The 18,145-nt window shown below is 43.2% G+C and overlaps 1 protein-coding gene across 1 annotated transcript in view; it reads left to right on the top strand.

Moving 5' to 3' along the window:
• Nucleotides 1–18,145, top strand: part of GRIN2A (glutamate ionotropic receptor NMDA type subunit 2A) — a 144,026-nt gene that overhangs the window by 13,611 nt on the left and 112,270 nt on the right. Inside the window, exon 2 of the mRNA XM_059716885.1 lies at nt 17,480–17,594. Coding sequence (XP_059572868.1) covers nt 17,480–17,594 — 115 coding nt within the window. The remainder of the gene's footprint in view (nt 1–17,479; nt 17,595–18,145) is intronic.

Here is an 18,145-nt window from a genome sequence, read left to right as displayed (position 1 = left end):
TTATCTCTGCTTTGGGAAGATCAGCTCCTGTTACAAACTTTTTTTAGTTAAGACATTTTTTCAGTGGCGTCTCTTTGTCTCTCTTTTTAATGGTCTTAAGTTGGGGGGAGGGGCAAAAAAGAGAGATTGATCCAGGTTAGATCTGCAAAAAAAAAAAAAAAAAAGAACATAAAACTGCAAACTGTACAACCCAAAGGTTCACCCATCCAAGTAGTAGATCCAGGCTGTGAAAAGGGCTATATGGTGACAGTGAGAGCTCACTATGCACATGCAGTGAGCTTCCTGCACATGCATCTGGCAGCTGTGATTGGAGCTCTTCTTGGCAGCAAAGCAGTGGCAAGGGAATGCAACCACACCTCCGCACCCTCCCCCCCCCCCCCCCCCCCAATATTCACCCCTGACCCAGCCCTATTTGCTGTTCAGTAGATTCTTTTTAAGGCTCCTAAATTGCATTGGAACAGAAATGAAGATGTGTGTACTTCCTGTAAATGTTATCTTCTTTCTGTGGTGGCCCATAGGCCTGTGGAATAGGTGTTTCAACCTTTTTTCAGCTTGGGGATACAATTAAACCTGTCTGTCACTGACAACAGGGGGAACATGAGCTTAGTGCTGTCCAGACTAATGAGTTAAATCTTCATATTTAATCCATTTTCAGAAACCAGGTAATTACAGGAGAAAACACTGGGAATTTACCTTGTTTTTTACAGTGATAACTAGATTGAACCCATGTGAGGCTTTTCATACTTCCAGTCTGTTCCAGTGTAATGTCTTTGATAGTTTCCATCCTCACCAGGGGAGTAAAAGGAGCTGGGAGAGATCAGAGTCCTAATCTTGTTCCTTTTATTTATGCAAAATGCTCTTTATAATCAATATAGCTTTTGTTCACAAAATACATTCCGCTTACACAGAACCCACAAAATATTCCTCCTTCCTTTCATTCCAAGACCCATTATCTATTAGAGTAGGAGTGGGCAATTATTTTGGTTGAAGGGCCACTTAATGAGTTTTGGTGAGCTGTTGAGCACCACACATACAAAATCTTTTAGAAGATATCATTTTAACAAATTATAGATAAAAAACCAAATTGTACACCAAAAATCAAACATCTACTATAACATATTTAGTTTCCAAAATATTTTTTGTCCAGATTTATCTTTTTTTTTAGTAGTGTACATAGAGGTGATTGCATACTAGTGCAAAATAAAGTCTAACTCTTGTAAATTGTGTGTGGAGGGGGTACGTAGGTGTGTGTGGGGGCAGCATGGGGGGTTGAGGGGTGTAAAAGACAGGGAGGTTTGTGTGGGTGTGTATGTGGGGAGGAGGTGTGGGGGGATGCCCATGTACCAGGTCCTGGGAGCCAGCTGGGGGTGGGAGAAGGTGGGACGTGGAGCAGGAGGCGCATGCAGCAAAGCTCGCCAGGGCAATGCTGGTGCAGGTGCATTCTGCTTTTCCCCTATTTAGCCCATGGCAGCCCCCATGGCAAGCTGCATGTGGCTGAGCCCTGATCGCTCTCACCTGGGAAATTTGTGCTGCACTCCAAACCCTGGCCAGTGCACACAGCTTCTTGGTGGAACGGCTCCTAGTGCTGCTGCAGCCTCCTGGGTACAGTCCATTTATCCCACATCCAGTGCCTCCTCCTCCTCCTGCCCCTGCTGCACTGCTCTGGGCAGGGAGAGAAGCTGAAGCCAAGTGCCTCCTGCCTCAGCATATGGAGCTCCAAGTCCAGCTCCTGGCCGCCTTTCACCTGCTCTGTTCACCTGACACAATGAGCAGCTACTTGCATGCGGCTGAGTAGGTAGAGGGTGGATGGCAGATGGGACTGGAGCCCTGAGCACTGAGGCAGAACCTGTCTGGCTGCAGCTTTCCCCCCACTTGGCTGGGTGTGTGGTGCCTGGCACATGTCCCCACTGCATCTAAAGCTTTCTCTAGCCAGGTCTTAAAAACCTCCAAGGATGGAGAGTCCACCACCTCTGTAGGTAACCTTTTCCTGTGCTTCACCACCCACCTAGTTATAAAGTTTATTGTAATATCCAAGCCAAACTTCCCTTGCTGCAACTTGAGACTTGCTCCTTGTTCTATCATCTGCCACCACTGAGAACAGTTTAGCTCCATCCTGGTTGGAACCCCCGTTCAGGTAGTTGAAGGTTGCTATTAAATCCCCTCTCAGTCTTCTCTCCTCTAAACTAAATAAGCCCAGTTCCCTCAGCCTCTCCCCAGAAATCACATGCCCCAGTGCCCTAACCATTTTTGTTGCCCTCCACTGGAACCTCTTCAACTTGTTCACGTCCTTTCTGAAGTAGGGGGTCCAAAACTGGATACAATACTCCAGATGTGGCCTCACCAATGCTGAATAGAGGGGAAGAATCATTTTCCTTGATCTGATGGCAACACTCCTACCAATGCAGCCCAGTATGCTATTAAATTTCTTGGCAACAAGGGTACACTGTTGTTTCATGTTCAGGTTATTGTCTAGTGTAACCCTCAGGTCCTTTTCTGCAGAGCTGCCCAGCCAGTCAGCCCCCAGCCTGTACTGGTGCATGGGATTGTTCTGCGCTAAGTGCAGGACTATGTACCTGGCCTTATTGAACATCAAGAGATTTGTTTTGGTCCAATCCTCCAATTTGTGTAGGTGTCTCTGAGTCCTAACCCTACCCTCCAGTATATCTACTTCTCCCCCCAGCTTGATGTCATCTGCAAACTTGCTAAGGGTACACTCTATGCCCAGAAGAGAAAGCTGCAGCCAGGAAGCTGTGCATGTTGGCTGAGGCCGGGGTAGTGGAAGCATGGCACAGGCTACCCCAGCAGGAGCAGGTATGGCACAACCCCAGTGGAGCACTGCTGGGGCAGCCGTGGGCCAGATCCAATCAGCTGGTGGACCAAATCCAGCCCATGGGCTGGATTTTGCCCACCCCTGTGTTAGAGAAACATTCCACAGCCTGAATATATAAGTCCTAAAGTCATGCACTAAGTACTGAAAAGATGTGATGCACCACTAAAACTCTGTTTGCATTCATTAGCTCATTTGCAACATGTAACAAAGTATTTATTTCCAGAGAGGTCAGATGGAACATTTCTAAAGGACTTAATCATTTTCAAATATCTTAACTCGCTCTGTGAAAACACATTATGTTTGGTAAGGCATGCAGTCAGAGGGCCATTAATACATAACTTTGTCAAATTATGCAGTGTTGATTAAAATAGGAAAAAATAACTTGTATGCAATGCGACTCTGAGGTTCTGAACAAGCTTCAGAAGTTTAATATTTTGATTTAGCTAAACACCCAAAAGTTGGGAAGAAAAAAACCAAAACAAAACAAGAGAGCTGAACCTACACTGCCGAGTTGCATCTTGCAGGAAGTTAATACTGGAAAAGTTAAAATCCTATACAAGTAAAACTAAGTGTATGAAGTAAATGATTCTGTACCCTTGAATACTGGACAAGGAGACTCTAATGCTAATCCTCTAAATGTTCTCACTTCAAAGCAAGGCCTTCAGGATCTTGGCTAGTACGAACAAAGCAGGGCTTTAATCGAGCTTAAATGATAAATGGCAAAATTTATTTACACAGTTATTTCTGAGATGAATGTCTCTACCAAGCACACTGTTGGGGCATTCATTACTGAAATGTTTACTTTAATAAGCCCCTTCTGCAGTCCCCTCGGTATCTACTTCACTGTCACTATCTTGTCAATTGATTTCACAAATATATTAAATTAATCCTAATCCATATCATATCCAATATTTGAGGAACTGAGCTTATTCACAGTGTAACTTTCAGTGACACCTGTTTTTGAGAATTTGGAAACACTTGATGTATTTCAATGCTAAATGTCCCTCACAGTCCACCTAGTAGAACTCAACTCAGAAATATAGACCTCATTTAATTTTGATTTTAGATATGCAGTTTCTTCTTCATCCACAATTGCTAGCACTTGCTGTAATTGAGCGCAAACAGATGTTAACATACTTTAGTGTAGGTTACAAGTAATGCTTGCTGCATTGGTGCTAGGCATCATTGTATTAGACCTATGAACTGACCACAATATGATGTTCATGAGTAGTCTCCAGACTAAAGGTTTTGAAATGGTATTTTTAATTTGTTCTCCTGTGCAAAGGCTTCAGGGACATGGTGATTGTCCTTCCAGCCATACAGAGAGCTTGCTGTTACAGTTCTTTTATCTGCCACAGGGCACACTGTTAAAACACATGACTCTTCCATTTTCTTAACAGACATTTGCTGTATGAATTTTTGCTTCCAGGATTGGAGCAAATTTAGTCTTTAATTTAAAGCCATTATGTAGTGCCCCTTCCAATGGTATTTGGATGTTTATATTTAGGTTTGAATATATATTAATTCAAAAAAATATTGTAAGACCCAATAAATATATACACAAGGAACTTTCTCCTGCTGCTTTTGAAATCAGCAAAGCTCTTACTTATTTCAATAGATATAGGATGTGGCTCTAAGATACTTGCTGATGGCTTCTGAATTAAAAGCCAGAGTGAACTTTACATACTCTATCTTAACACACTTGTATGTTTTGTGACCCGGACACTAAAAGGGGACAACATCTTTATGGTTTATTTAAGATTAAAATGTTCTAGGTCCAGCTTCAGCAGGCAGGGTCCACATTGTGTTCCACTTATTAAAAGTGTAAGGTGTACATAGGTATCTAAATATCTAAGGACATTTGTACACATGCATGCACCACATGCATTTGTGTAAATGGTGAAATGCATGTCAGCACTGAGAAAATGGTGGCGGCGCACTTTTGAGCTAAAACACATTGAAGGTGTTTTAGTTCAAAAGCACATCACTGCCATATTCTGCAGGCTGACACGCATTTATCCATTTATACAAATGCATGTGTAACCCTTGCCAGTATGCTAGGCCAGGCAATATGTCGGATTCTGGATCCTCAGGGTTCCAGTAACCCTGGGTACCCCCTAAGGCAGGTCTGCTGATTGAGGTGTCCCTTGGAGAGGTGTGTCCCTCCACCTCACTGCCCAAGAATATACTTTAAGTCCAATAAACAAATGGGTTTCTTTATTATACACAACTATATACAAAAAAAGAAATTAATCAGGACAAGAAATTGATATATAGTCAATTTCAATAGCCTGTAGTCTATAGAGTAACTATAATCAATTGTTAATAATAAAAGCAACAATTTGAATAGGATATACAACTGCAAGAAAAGATGAATAATTCCACCACACTAGGTGGTCCCGCTTATATCAAACAACCTCAATGATTACATTCACCTGGTTATAACACTTTAAAACAGTTCCCCCCCCCATAACCCAGGTTGATTTCCCTCTGCTCACACTCCCCTTCCCATAGCAATAAATGGCAATTCAGCTTTAACTATGATCCACCACTAGGTGGCAGAGGTGAGGCTTTTGCTGCTCCAGGGCAGGTGGACTCTGCTTTCGTGGTAACTCAGCAAAAAAACAAGTCTCTGATCAGCTACTGCAGGTAATAGGCTTCTTTTTTTAGTTTCCTTTCTGAAAAATACACCTCCTGCAAACACTAAGGGTTAAGTATCCTCTCTCACACCCATGCATTTGGGATTCTCATAGCCCATTCCCTCTCTGGGCTGTCTCTCTCCCCCAGCACCTCCACCTGAAGACAGAGGATTCCCTCTGCAGGCCTCTGTCCCTACAGTACAAGTCTTTCCAGCCCATACAGAGGACTTCCCTCTGCAGGTCCCTGACTAGGCAGTTTCTCCCAGCTCACAGCTAGGTTACCAACCCCTCCCCACTCTTTCCCTGGGTACCTGTGTCCCTGATTGCACATCTCTGACCCTGGGTGGGGAATCAGCTTTTCTTGGGATGACTCAAGCTCTCCTCTGTCCTGAAGTCTGCTCCCCAGCAAGCCTCAGCTCCCTTCCCTCTGCCTGGGGGGAAGGAGGGGCTGAGTCTCTGCCCCCCTCTCCAGGCTTGTATAGCTCTTCAGCTGCTTTTCCCTCCCTCAGCTTTTTATGGCTCCATAGTAGCCAAACAGAGTCTGGGGTTTGTGAGGGGGGGCTCTGGCCACAGTTCAAATGCACTAGTAAAAAGCATGCATTTTGCACAGCACACCCACTGTTTTGAAAACTGTGCACACTTTTTGCCACCCTTCTCTGCAAAAGCTTTAGGTACGCTTCATCTACTCAATTTGCAGTCAAGCAAAACTCTGCAGCGGTAACACATGCAACGCAGTGCTGGACGCATCAGCTCATGTGCTTCACAGACTCAATTAATCAAGCCTGCTCCAACGGGCGTGTTGGAGCATAAAAATGTACGTGTATAAGTGCCTTAAGTGTGAACCTATTCCACCCTGCTTAAATCCTTGAAAAGCCATTAATATGCCTACTTCTTTGTAATACCTTAGCCTTAAAATGTCACAAAAAGTGGTGAGGAGGAAGAAGACCCATGCTGGCTCAAGCAGAGTAGAGTAACATGGTACTTAGACCACTGCTGTCCGACTTCTAAGCAGCTAGGGAGACTGCCCAAGCCCTCTTAGACCAATGCCACATAGACAGCCCCTTCCCCCACTGGTGCACTGCACACATAGGCAGCCCCTTCCATCACTTCACCAGCTGAGGCCTTCCCCAGCTCTGTGGAGTGTGCCATGGTGTGCCGCACCTTGGGATGGGTACAGGAAGTGGAAGCTGTAGTGGGGAGGGAAAGCCTGGAGACCCTGTCTGTGAGTAATAGGGGGAGCAGAAGTTGATTGGGAACCCAGGCACCCTTGTGGGCATCTAGTTAAACATCCCTAATTAGACTACTAGATTCTTAAGTTTTCCTTTGATACATAAAAGTTTGAATAAGATCTGGCCTGATCTGTCCAGTGGATCATATTGGATTGCTCCCAAGAGGGTTATCACCTTTAGTCTGTTGGAGAAAGTGGGTTCCATAAGTGAGAAACCTTTTGACTGATGGTGCGGAAGCATCCCACTAACATCACTGATAGAGCAGAACAATGCCTCAGTGGGTTTTTTTTCTCAAGAGCTCCTCAGGCTATTTATTTAATGTACTGTATCAAGAAGAGTTTCATTTTTTAGCAGTGGGCAGTATAGCATGCTTTCTTCTATATAAAAAATCTTATCCATCAGTTCCCCGCTTGCTCTCAAAGTGACAAACATTTTTTTTATTCTCAGGACTTAGAGGACAAGGTGAAAAATAAAATGAATGGGAAATTACGTAAACTGTAAAGGAAAAGCCTCCCAGGGAGAAATTTCTTGCACCAAAAATATATGGCACATGGTAACTATTACTACTAAATGTATACATTCTGTCAGACTTCATTACTGGCATTGGGCAGTTACTGGTTAGTGCAGCTACTTAGCACTTCTAATTATTAACTCTGTTATTGATTTGAAGCATAATCTTGTTATCTTTTCTGTGCCGATGTCTTTAATAATTTTGTTGATATTGTGGAGGTAGCTTTCAACCACATGAAAGCTCACTCTATGAAAATGAAACTGGAGAGCTGCCTTTTTGTCAGATTCACAAACAGAGTAGAAGAAAACAAAAGAATGCAAATTAAATAATAAATGTATCTTGCACACAAAGGTTCCAAAACCCTATCTGTAGTGTATTTAGAGAAACTGTTTTGTTGTCCTTTAAAACATCATGTCCCTGAGAGAAGGAAAGAAGGATCTTATTCAACTGAACATTTTGGATAAAATTCTTTAAACACAATAGATGCTGTTCACAACTGTGATTCTGGGACTAGAAACAGATGTTGCCAAATCAAAGCATATCAGCTGTAGTGGGACATGTGCTGCCACAGTTGATCTGCTTTATTAGGTGAAACACATGTCATGCCTTGTCCTGCATTGGACCTCCCAGCACCTCCCAGGGGCACATCTCCTAAAGCAGGGAAAGCCTGGGGTTCTCTGTTAAGGAGACAACCCAGAAAGATACTGGGGGCACATCTCTTTAAGTGAGGAAAGCCCAAGCTTTAAAAGATGCACCCCCAGGATCTCCCTGGCACATCTCCGTAAGTGGGGGACTCTGGACTTTCCCCACTGATGGAGAAACCTGGGAGATCCTCATAAGTGGGAAACCCCAGACCTTTTCTGCTTAAGGAAACATGCCTGGGAGGTATCTCCTTAAGCAGGGAAAACTTGCATTTCCCCACTTAGTAAGATATGCCCTGAGATTCCCCATGGCATGTTTCTGTAAGTAGGGAAAGCCAGTCAGCTGCTCCAGGAGCTTAAGGGGCTTGACCCTGGGGAATCTCCAGGCAGGATGTGCAGGATTGGGTACCTCAACCATCCATAATACCTGCCCAGAGTGTCTGGACAGCACAGGAAGCTCAAACTGCCCATGCTCTCCTGTTCCAAGCAAACAGATATACACTACAATAAAGCAGCACAATCTACTACTACCTTTGTCCATGCCACAAATTTTATGCATTGGTGGTGTGACAAAAGGTATGGATGCCTGTTTGCTTTGTCTGGTGCTGCCATCATTTTTTTTCTGTCATAAAGGTGAGGAAAGGCAATGCCTATTGCTATCCTGGGTCTAATAGATCATCTTTTGTGAAAATTGCCATAGAATCCATAGTAATTTCCTGCAAGAGGTCAGGATCTTGGTTTTACATTTCACCTGAAAAGTGATATGTCCAGAAGCAGGGTTCCCTCTAATTTTAATCCTCGCTGAATGGAGAAGGCAGTCTACTAGTGGATGATGTAGAATAGTGGTTATTAACCTTTTCAGACTCAAGGTATTCCTTGATAGACTTGAGGCACCCTTTGGAAAATGTCAGCTCTTAGTTTTCGCATCTTTTTTGACTTCAGAAAAATAATAGAACATTTTTTTGGTTGCCAAGAACTCAAAGTCAACAGCAGGTCAGCATATTGTTGACGCTGTGGATTCCTATTTGAAATCTCTGGGCACATACACACATGCAGTTAGGCTGCTCTAATGCACTGTAATTACATTGTGTCAGAGCAGAATTGATTAACTCGGTCTGCTGGAGTGTGGTAATTACTGTGCTCCAGCAGACTCCAGGGTCTTATGTATTAGCATCCCCATGCTGAAAAATGGTGGGGAGGGGGGTGCTTTAAGTAAAGTTTGTTCAACTAGCTGTTGTTAAAGCGTTCCCACCACCATTTTTCAGCACAGGGATGCTGATACATGAGATGCTTCAGGCACTTTAATTAAAATGCACCCCCTCCCCTCCCAAAGCAGGTGTATAAACACCCTCTGGGTGTATCTCCGAAGTCATGTTTACACACCTAACAGTGCTTACATTATGTGGCATCCTGAAGTACTCTTGAAAGGATCTCAAGTCACTTAAAGCATAACAAGGTGCTTGGGAGTAGCCAACATGTATTTGTAAAGAGCAAGCCATGCTCAGCAGACCTGATTTCTTTCTACATATAAACACCAAGTAGAGCTTTGGATGTGACATACCTGTTAGCAAGACTTTTGTCACAATCTCCCATGACATTCTCATTAGTAAACTAAGGAAATACAGTTTAGATGAAAGCACTGTAAGGTGAATATGTACCTGCTTAGACCATCATGTTCAAAGTTGTCAATGGCTCAATGTCAAATAGAAAGGAGGTATAAAGAGCAATTCCTCAGGTGTCTGTCCTGGGTCCTGTGCTTTTTAGGATCTTCATTAATGATTTGGAGAATGGGATTGAGTGCACAATTAGCAAACTTGAAGATGACACCAAGCTGGTTGGAGTGGCAGACACTGGAGAATAGTATTAAGATTCAGTATGACTTGGATAACCTGTAAAAATGGTCAAAATTAATCAAATGAAATTCAGTAAAGACAAGTGCCTCACCTTGGATGGAGAAATCACACCAGCAAATACAAGTGGGGTAGCAACAGACTAGGCTGCAGCGGTGTAGAAAAGGATCTAGGGCAGGGGTCGGCAACCCCTAGCACGTGTGCCATTAGTGGCATGCAGAGACATTTTTCCTGGTACGCTGGGAGGCACACAAAGAAATTGTGGGTTTTTTTAAGTTGCTGCTCGGGGCTCTCCTGTGCAGCCACAAGTCGCAGCACTGTGGCAGGTCCCAGGGTGGAGCCAGAAGAACGCAGGCAGAGAGGCTGTCTGTGCTCTACTGCCCCCTCCCCATGCTCCCAGGCTGCACCCTCCAGCCCGGCTGGCCCCTGGAGGGAGCTGCCCAGGCAGGCAGACACTCTGTCCCACCCGGGCAGCACTGAGGTGCCAAGTGCTGGTGCTGGGCAGTTGGAACAGGATCTGGGCGGCATGGGGGGAGGCGCCGCGGGCAAGCCAGCCAGGTTGGGCCCTTAGGAAGGTGGGGGCTGGGCAGGAAGTGGGGGCTGCCCTGGGGCTCTGCAGGCTCAAGCAGTGGTGGGCGGGCAGGCAGGGGTGCCCAGTGGCACCCGTGGTGAGACCTGGCCCAGCCCACACAGCTCCTCAGGAATGGGCCACAGCCACCCTGCGCACATGGGGATGCTGCCTGGCTGGGGCAGGAGGCTGGGCTTGGGGGTTTCCCTCTCCGGGATTGTTCTCTCTGCATGCTAGGCACAGTGTAGGCAGGGCAGAGCCATCCCTGGTGCAGGGACCTGGCCACGGGAGCCCCCTGGAGCCTGGGAACAGCCACCACGGCTGCCTCAGTCTGCCTGGGTCCCGGCCTTGCCCACCTGCAACTCCCCTCTGTGCAGGCCGGGGGCGAGCCGGGCCCGTCTTTGCACACGCGGGCTGTGGCCAGCAGCCCGGGCACGCGGGGCTGGAGGAGACCGTACGGTGGCAAGGCACGCACGGGCTAGAATTAGTCACAGAGGCGTAATGGTTGATTTAAAGATTATTTACTTACACCCAAGACGGTCGCGGTGTAGGCTGGACAGTTTCCAGGTGCAGCTCCACTTAAATCCTCGTTGGAGGACTCTGACAAATTCGGTTCTTTGGCCCCGGAGTTGTTAAGGCTCCGCGGGTTTGGCAATTTCTTTCCCACGGAGTTGTCGAAGCTCCGTGGGTTTGGTTCGGCTCTCTGGCCCCGGAGTTGTTAAAGCTCCGTGGGTTCGAATCTTGAGTATATAGGAAAGGGATACGTCTAGGATTGCGCTCGGCGACGGGGAGAGGCCAGAGGCTATTTAGACATCTGTTGCCTGCTTAAGAAATGCGTTGGGTCTGTGAGGATCCGCAGCACTTAGAGATCTTCACGCTTTCTAAGTGATTTCTCTCCAACTTGGGCGGAAGCCACCCAAGCTCTTTATACGGCTAACAAGCCAATTGCTAGCCGTTACGTGTGCATATATTAGAATTGGCCAATAATGTGGCACGAATCTTCATTCAAATGGCGGGAACTCCTTTGCACCGTGCATTTCTGAGATGCAAAAGAAATTCACCATGCAAAGAAAGCTACAAATTGGCGGGAAATTCCCCGTTGCACCGGGGTTCTCTTCTGCAGCAGAGAACTCCACCGTGCAAGGAAGCTGCAATTTAGCGGGAACATAATTTAGTGATGCCGAAGTGCACACAAACAAAAACTCACAACTTTGGGTTGTGACACCCTCAAGGGGCCAGGGCTGGGGCAGGCACTGCACAGAGCCGCTGTGCTGCATGCTCCTGTCTGGCTCAGCCCTGAGCACCAGCTGCAGCAGCTGTTCTCAGAGCCTGGGGAACAGCCTGTGGCTGCAGCTCCCACTCCCACTGTACCCAGCACAAACAGAGACCAAGCAGGAGACCCCTGAGCCTGGCATCCTGCCCCAGCCAGGCAGCATCCCTTTGTGGGTAGGGTGGCTGCTCCCCATCCCCCAGAGCTGCGCAGGCCGGCTGGGCCCCACTTCCGGTCCTGCTGGGCCCCCGCTGTGGCCTGAGTAGCGGAGCCCTGGGGCAGCCCCCACTCCCCGTCTGACACGAGCTCTCTATTTACTGTAAAAAAAATAAAAATTAAAAAAGCAACATTAATGATTATTAATAGTATTAAGTATTCAGTGCATCCTGCCATGTACCCCCTCCGCCCCAGTTTTGTGGTGTGTTGGCACTCCGGCACCTTACAAGGTAGACATTGTGGTTTTTTCGGCACTCTGGCCTACCCCTGCTCTAGGGGGTTTCAGTGCACTGCACAAGAAGCTGCAAGGTGAATATGAACCAACACTGTGCTCTTTAAAAAAGCAAAAAACAAACAAAGCAAACAGGCTATTCACTTGTATTCACAAGAGTGTTGCCAGTGGTTTTTCTACCCCCACCCTGTTAGGTACTGGTGAGGTACTACTCACCTGGAGTAGTGTCCAGTTTGAGACACCATACCTCAAAAAAGACATGTACAAATTGGAAAGAGTACAGAAGAGAGGGAAAAAAGGGTAGAAGGGGTGTATGAAACATGATTTGCAACGAAGTGGAATATCTGAGATTATTTAGTCTGACAAAGAGAAAACTGGTGGGGGGGGGAGATTTGATGAATTTATAATGAAGATGGTGATCAACTGTTCTTATTGGCCAGAGTGAACAGGGAACAAGTAACACGGGAAATGTAGATTAAATATTAAATATTAGTTTCATAATTGGATTAAATATTAGATTAAATATTCTGTTGCAGTTCTCTTAAAACTTCAACAAGGGAAATTTAGATTAAATATTAGGAAGAATTTTTTTACTATCAGGGTGGTTAAGCATAAAAAGAGATTATCTAGGGAAGTTGTACAATCTCCATCCCTGGAAGCTTTTCAGAGCAGTTTAGAAAGTGAAATGGTTTAGACAGGGATGGCCCTGCCTTGAGCAGAGAGTTAAAGTAGATGACCTCCTGAGATATGTTCCAGTCTGATTTTTCTATGATTGTATGAAATTTGAGGTTTTGTTATATGTAGGATTTCAGAGAGCAGCACCAATTGAATCAACAGAATCAGTATTTCCTTCACCCCCTTCAGTTTCTTTGGTGGTCTCCTATTCAAGACCTGACCAGGCCAACTCTGAGCAACTTTGGAGATTTGATACTTCCAGTGTACAGAGGAGTCTGGCTTGCAGACAGTAGTAGCTCACACTGTTGCCAACAACTACCAATATTTGTGCTTTAAATAAAAGCTGCTGTATTTCTCACAACCCTTCCTGACCCTGGGGCAGTGGAAGCAGTCTGGTATCACTGTGGGACACTGAAACCTTGTTGGACTGGAATATAGATTCTAGTAAATCTGTTTTATGCATTACTTTAAATTTAGGCTAATGGCCCATGTCTTTTGCTGTATCTCATAAAACGAGTTCTCTTGTTTTCTAAGTGTAGAGGAATAGGATATATTCTTCCTTATGAATTTTTTTCCTGTGGTTTTTGGGGTTTTGTTCACCCAACAGTTAATTTTTATTCCATTTCCCTTAAAGTGCTTCTCTCAGTGCTTTGAGATTATTTTTCAAATATTTTATCATAAAAAAAGATCAGTGGGGCAGAGGGAGGGGGCAAGGGAATCTCAGACTGGGAGAGTTTCTATTCCCCCCCACCCCTCACCTGTAGAAAGTTCATTTTCTTATCAATAGTTCAGTTGATTCTTGGGGGGGGGGGAAGGGTGAGAAAAGAGAAAGCAAAGCTATAGTGACAAAAATTTATCAATACCAGTGCAGTTCCGTTTTGGAGAAATTCTGACATTCAAAATATTTTGAATTTGTAACCCTCAAAGTTTTTCTTTTGTCAGACTTTTTCTGATGTTTTTGGTGCTGCTTCTGGTTTTGTTCTGCATCACACCTTGTGTCCATTTATTTATTAATTTCCCTTCTATTTAATTAGTGTATTTTCCCAACTTTCCCCCCAAAAATCAGCCCCTCCAGAATTGGGATGCATGTATTAAGTGGGAAAACTGATTTTTCTGCCTGGGATAGAAGCACCCTGCTTTGATTCCTGCTCCACAGTACAGCAGCTGTTGAATTACTATTCAGGCAGCTGAGGGAGTTAAAAATTGACTTAATGGCTTATTGTTTTATTGTTCTCTCAGCCACAGGTGTTAACGACTCTCTCTCTTTCTTTTTATGATCGTGATGTTTCACTAATCAAGTTAACCTTTTTTAGGGCTGTTTTTATGTTTGCTAGCTGCTACTGGTCTCTGTCTTCCTATTTCACAACCTAAGCAGGAAAAGGAGGGCAAGTCAGCTGAAGATTTGGCTCTGTCCCTGCTCTATGCAGCCAGAGCTCTGGAAAAATCTTGTTTTGTCCTCATTCAGTCTTTCAAAACAAGGTGTGTATTGTATGCCAGGATGTGTTGTGTGAGAGAAAATACAGTAATTGCTTTCCCAAGCACCTGGTAGGGTCCAAGGAAATTGGGTCTATTTTGGTTTAATTCTGCATTAGAAGAAATCACAATATAATAACTTTTCTGATTTCAGAACTGCTGAGCTTTGAACAGCTATGATCAGATGCACTAAGAGCAATGCTGAGAGGGACCATAAAGAATTTTGTATTCTAGAAAGTGTTGGATGACTGTAAGAAGGATAGCGAAATAAGAAAATGAGATCCAGGAGGAGAGACTGACCTCATTATTTTTGTTCTTAAATGTTAAGATGTGTTCAGTGCCTTAATTCCTAGTGTAAGATAAAACTCTGCAGGCTCAGAACTGAACTTGGAGCTGAAATAGAGGGATGGTTATGGTAGCTTTACGCTTTTTAGGTGCTTACCTAATCCCTTACTCTGGAGGCAGACCTGAGGGTCTCAAGCTCTGTTCCAGGACACTCGTCACCCTGGGTCACATGAAAGAGGGCCCTTGAAAAAGCAGCTCCCCTTTCCCCCCGCCGCCCCGGTCTCTCTTAGTTCTTGTCTTGGTACAGTCCTGCTTCAGCAAGAAATAAGGCCTTTAGTACACCCCTTCATGCTGCTCTAACTGTTTCCCAGAATAGAAAAGTTAGAATATAAACCTCTGTTATTCCAGGAAAGAGTATTAAGCTTGCGGTTTGCTTATGCTTTGGAAACTTTTTCACAAATAAATTAAGCCCCCTCAACACAAGACCCCTTGGGTAAAGAGTCAGGAAAAAGCATTATGATGTATGAAGAAGCAAGATGGACAGGGGCAGTAATTTTGCCTCTGAAGATGGTACCAGTGGGAATAGTACTAAAGGACTGGGTGCCCATATTTAACCAATTTTTCATCAGTATTTTTAAGGTTATAAAAAAAGCATTAAAAATGATCTTGGGACTGGATAAAATGCCTTACAGGGCCAGTTAAAGAGCTTAGTCTGTTCAGCTTATTAAAAAAAAAAGTCAGAAATATGACCTGATTAGAGTGTTTAAGGAACTTTGTGGGCAGAAAATGCTGAGTACTAAAGGACTGTTTAATTTAGTAAATAAATACCTAACAAGAACTAGTAGCTGGAAGCTGTATCCAAATTAAAATGAGAAATAAGGTGCAGCTTCTTAACAGCGCAGGTGGGACGCTGACTGAGAAGTCATGATTTCTCCATTTCTTCAATCAACACTAGATGCTTTTATTGAAGTTATGCTTTAGCCAGACAAGTGACTGAACTTGATATGGGGGTAATTGGGTGAAATGTAATGGTCTGTAGTATACAGGAAATCTGATTAGATCATATAAGGATCCTTTTAATGGTCTTAGATTATGAATAATCAATTCTTCGGTGAAAAGCAAGTAACAAGGATACTTGGCATAGCACAAGCTCTCAGCAAGTGTTACTGACATGAGACGAACACATTACTGTGAAATGCACAGTGGTACTTCCTCAAAGGAAATTTTCATATTGAAACAAAAAATGAAATTGGTTTTCCCAGTAATTTTCTATAGTCAAGTTGTTTGACAGCTTCTCTGCTTGCTTATACGTGCATTTGTTTGTCTTGGCACCTGAAAATAACTTTATGGGCTGTTACCAGGAGACAGGATCTGGTCACATGCCTCAGCTGTAAGATTGGACAGAGGGAAGGGTGGTACTTAAACCTTGAAATTTAATGCTGAATTAGCAAAGTAAACCTGAAAAAAAAAATGTGAAAAAGATGTGAATTAAGTCCAGTTTATGTAGAGGAGTTGAAAAGTTTCCCTTTGCTTTAAAAGTTCCTTTAAAGATTTAAAAGTACACATTTTGTTTCGAATTGGAAATTGGTGGTATCCTGTAAGAAAGTCAGTTCACTTTAAAAGAGACAAACTGCTGTTTGTTTTTTGATGATAAGAATGGAGGTAGCAGATACTTGAGTTGGCAAACAGAATGAGAGTGTCTGGGTATAACTGTGTATGTAAATTATTGTATAATTTTTTCATCTCAATCTTACTGACAGGTATCTGTCCCAATGAGTTTAAGCTTAAATTATACATGAGACAATTAGAAAAGAATGAGGGTAACTGAGAGGAGAGCATTGCCATAATGAAGGATTGTGCAGCAGATGTGCTATTGCTCATCTGGATAATTTGTTTTTTGCAGTAGCAGTGGGTTGCTTAAATTTATATAAAAATAGTAGTCAGGAGAGGCGGCATTGTGATCAGTCACAGAGGGTTTGCAAAAAAGTTTGTCTTGCGAGAAAAGGAGAGAATTGTGTTGCAAATTCCAAAGAATTCAAGATAATGTCATCAATGAGGAACTTGAGGAACTAGGCAGTGAAAGTAGCCTATTCAAAGTGTTTGAGTGTAAAGAGGAGGGAGACATGACTGAAGAACTGGCAGGGAAGATTTTAAAAAAGGATGCAGTAGCTCATGTGATAGCAGAAAAAATAAATGAGAATGAAGAAGAGAAAGGGTATTGAAAAGCGAAAATTGGATAGGCTTAAATAAAAATATATGATAATCCAGTTGACCTGTATAATACAAGGGCAGAAACACTTCTCTATTCTTTTCTTTTTTGTTGGTATAGATAGGAAATAAAACAGGCAACTCGTATTTATTGCACATTTGTTACACAAATAAATTGCTACTGTGCTTAATGATAAAATCATTATCAGTATAGACTGGTACTTCCTGTTTGGTAATAAAATTGTTTAAACTATGTTAAAATGACACCCAAGAATACAAAATTTGAATATTTGAGGAAATGTTAAATGTATAATCAAATTAATAGACTATTTACAGATCCAAATGATGTATAATAAATGCTGTATGAGACTTTTTTTCTTTGAGGTTGAATTATGTGACTTGGACAATTTTCATGTGCTCTCTGTCTTTGGGATAAATTTGACACAACAAATTGACCTAACTTCAACCAAATGATAATATATAGATGGAAAGTGATTTCAGTGACTAGATGGAGAATAAATTTCAGGATAAATAGCTATTCCATTGCAGATCACTTTTATATATAAAACTTTGCTTTCTCTCCTCTTCATACAATGCTCTCAAGTCCCCAGCTCCTCAGTGCTGCAGACCCTGGGTCAGATCCACAAGAATATTTGTGCATCATACGCCCAATGAAATCAATGGGAATTAGATATGTAAATACTTTTTGTGGATCTGGTCCCTAGGCTTTTCACTTCAGTAATGGGATTTATTATGTGCGTTCCATCAGCGTTGTTCTGATGACTGCATTAGCTTGCTCATTAACTGCTGGACAGCTCATTAATTTTTTACTGAACTCTTTTTTCCTTCTAGGTTTATGATAAATGTGACTTGGGAAGGTAAAGATTTGTCCTTCACAGAAGATGGCTACCAGGCACAGCCTAAGCTGGTGGTGATAGTACTGAACAAAGATCGAGCATGGGAAAAGGTGAGCACTACCTGCAGGTTTATCTGGTGAAAGGCACAGAGGGAAGATGTGATGGTTTAGAAAGGGTTCCCTCAGTTCTGTTCAGATAAGGCAAAACTACCCTTTCTGATATGCAGTGCCAAAATGAATCAGCTGTGATACTCTTCTTTTTTTCTGTATAGCCAGGGTCATTTCTGATATCAGTGATGTCAGTTTGTTCATCAAAAGTAGTACTATATGCATATGGAAAGCAAAATATTACCTAAGACATGCTGTATAGATCACAAGACTTTTGCAACATGCTTGGCATATCTTCTGGCTTTACAAATTAAACTGAGGTCATATTGGGTAAGTGAATGATTTTCAAAGAACTTGGAACATAACATTTCCAAAATCTGGATGGATTTGAACATAATCCAGAAACCTCACAGCATTTTTAATTCCTATATGATTTAGATTATACATAGTTAATATTTCTGGTACAGAATAACTTTACCTTCCTTTTGAGGGCTAAATCTTGCAAAATCCGACTAGAGGTTCAGAATCTTGATTTAGATTTATGAAGGATTTAA

The sequence above is a fragment of the Alligator mississippiensis genome, chromosome 13, assembly GCF_030867095.1.
Source record: "Alligator mississippiensis isolate rAllMis1 chromosome 13, rAllMis1, whole genome shotgun sequence".
Lineage (NCBI taxonomy): Eukaryota > Metazoa > Chordata > Crocodylia > Alligatoridae > Alligator > Alligator mississippiensis.
The sequence above is the reverse complement of the archived record's forward strand: the minus strand, read 5'-3'. Positions and strand labels throughout refer to the sequence as shown.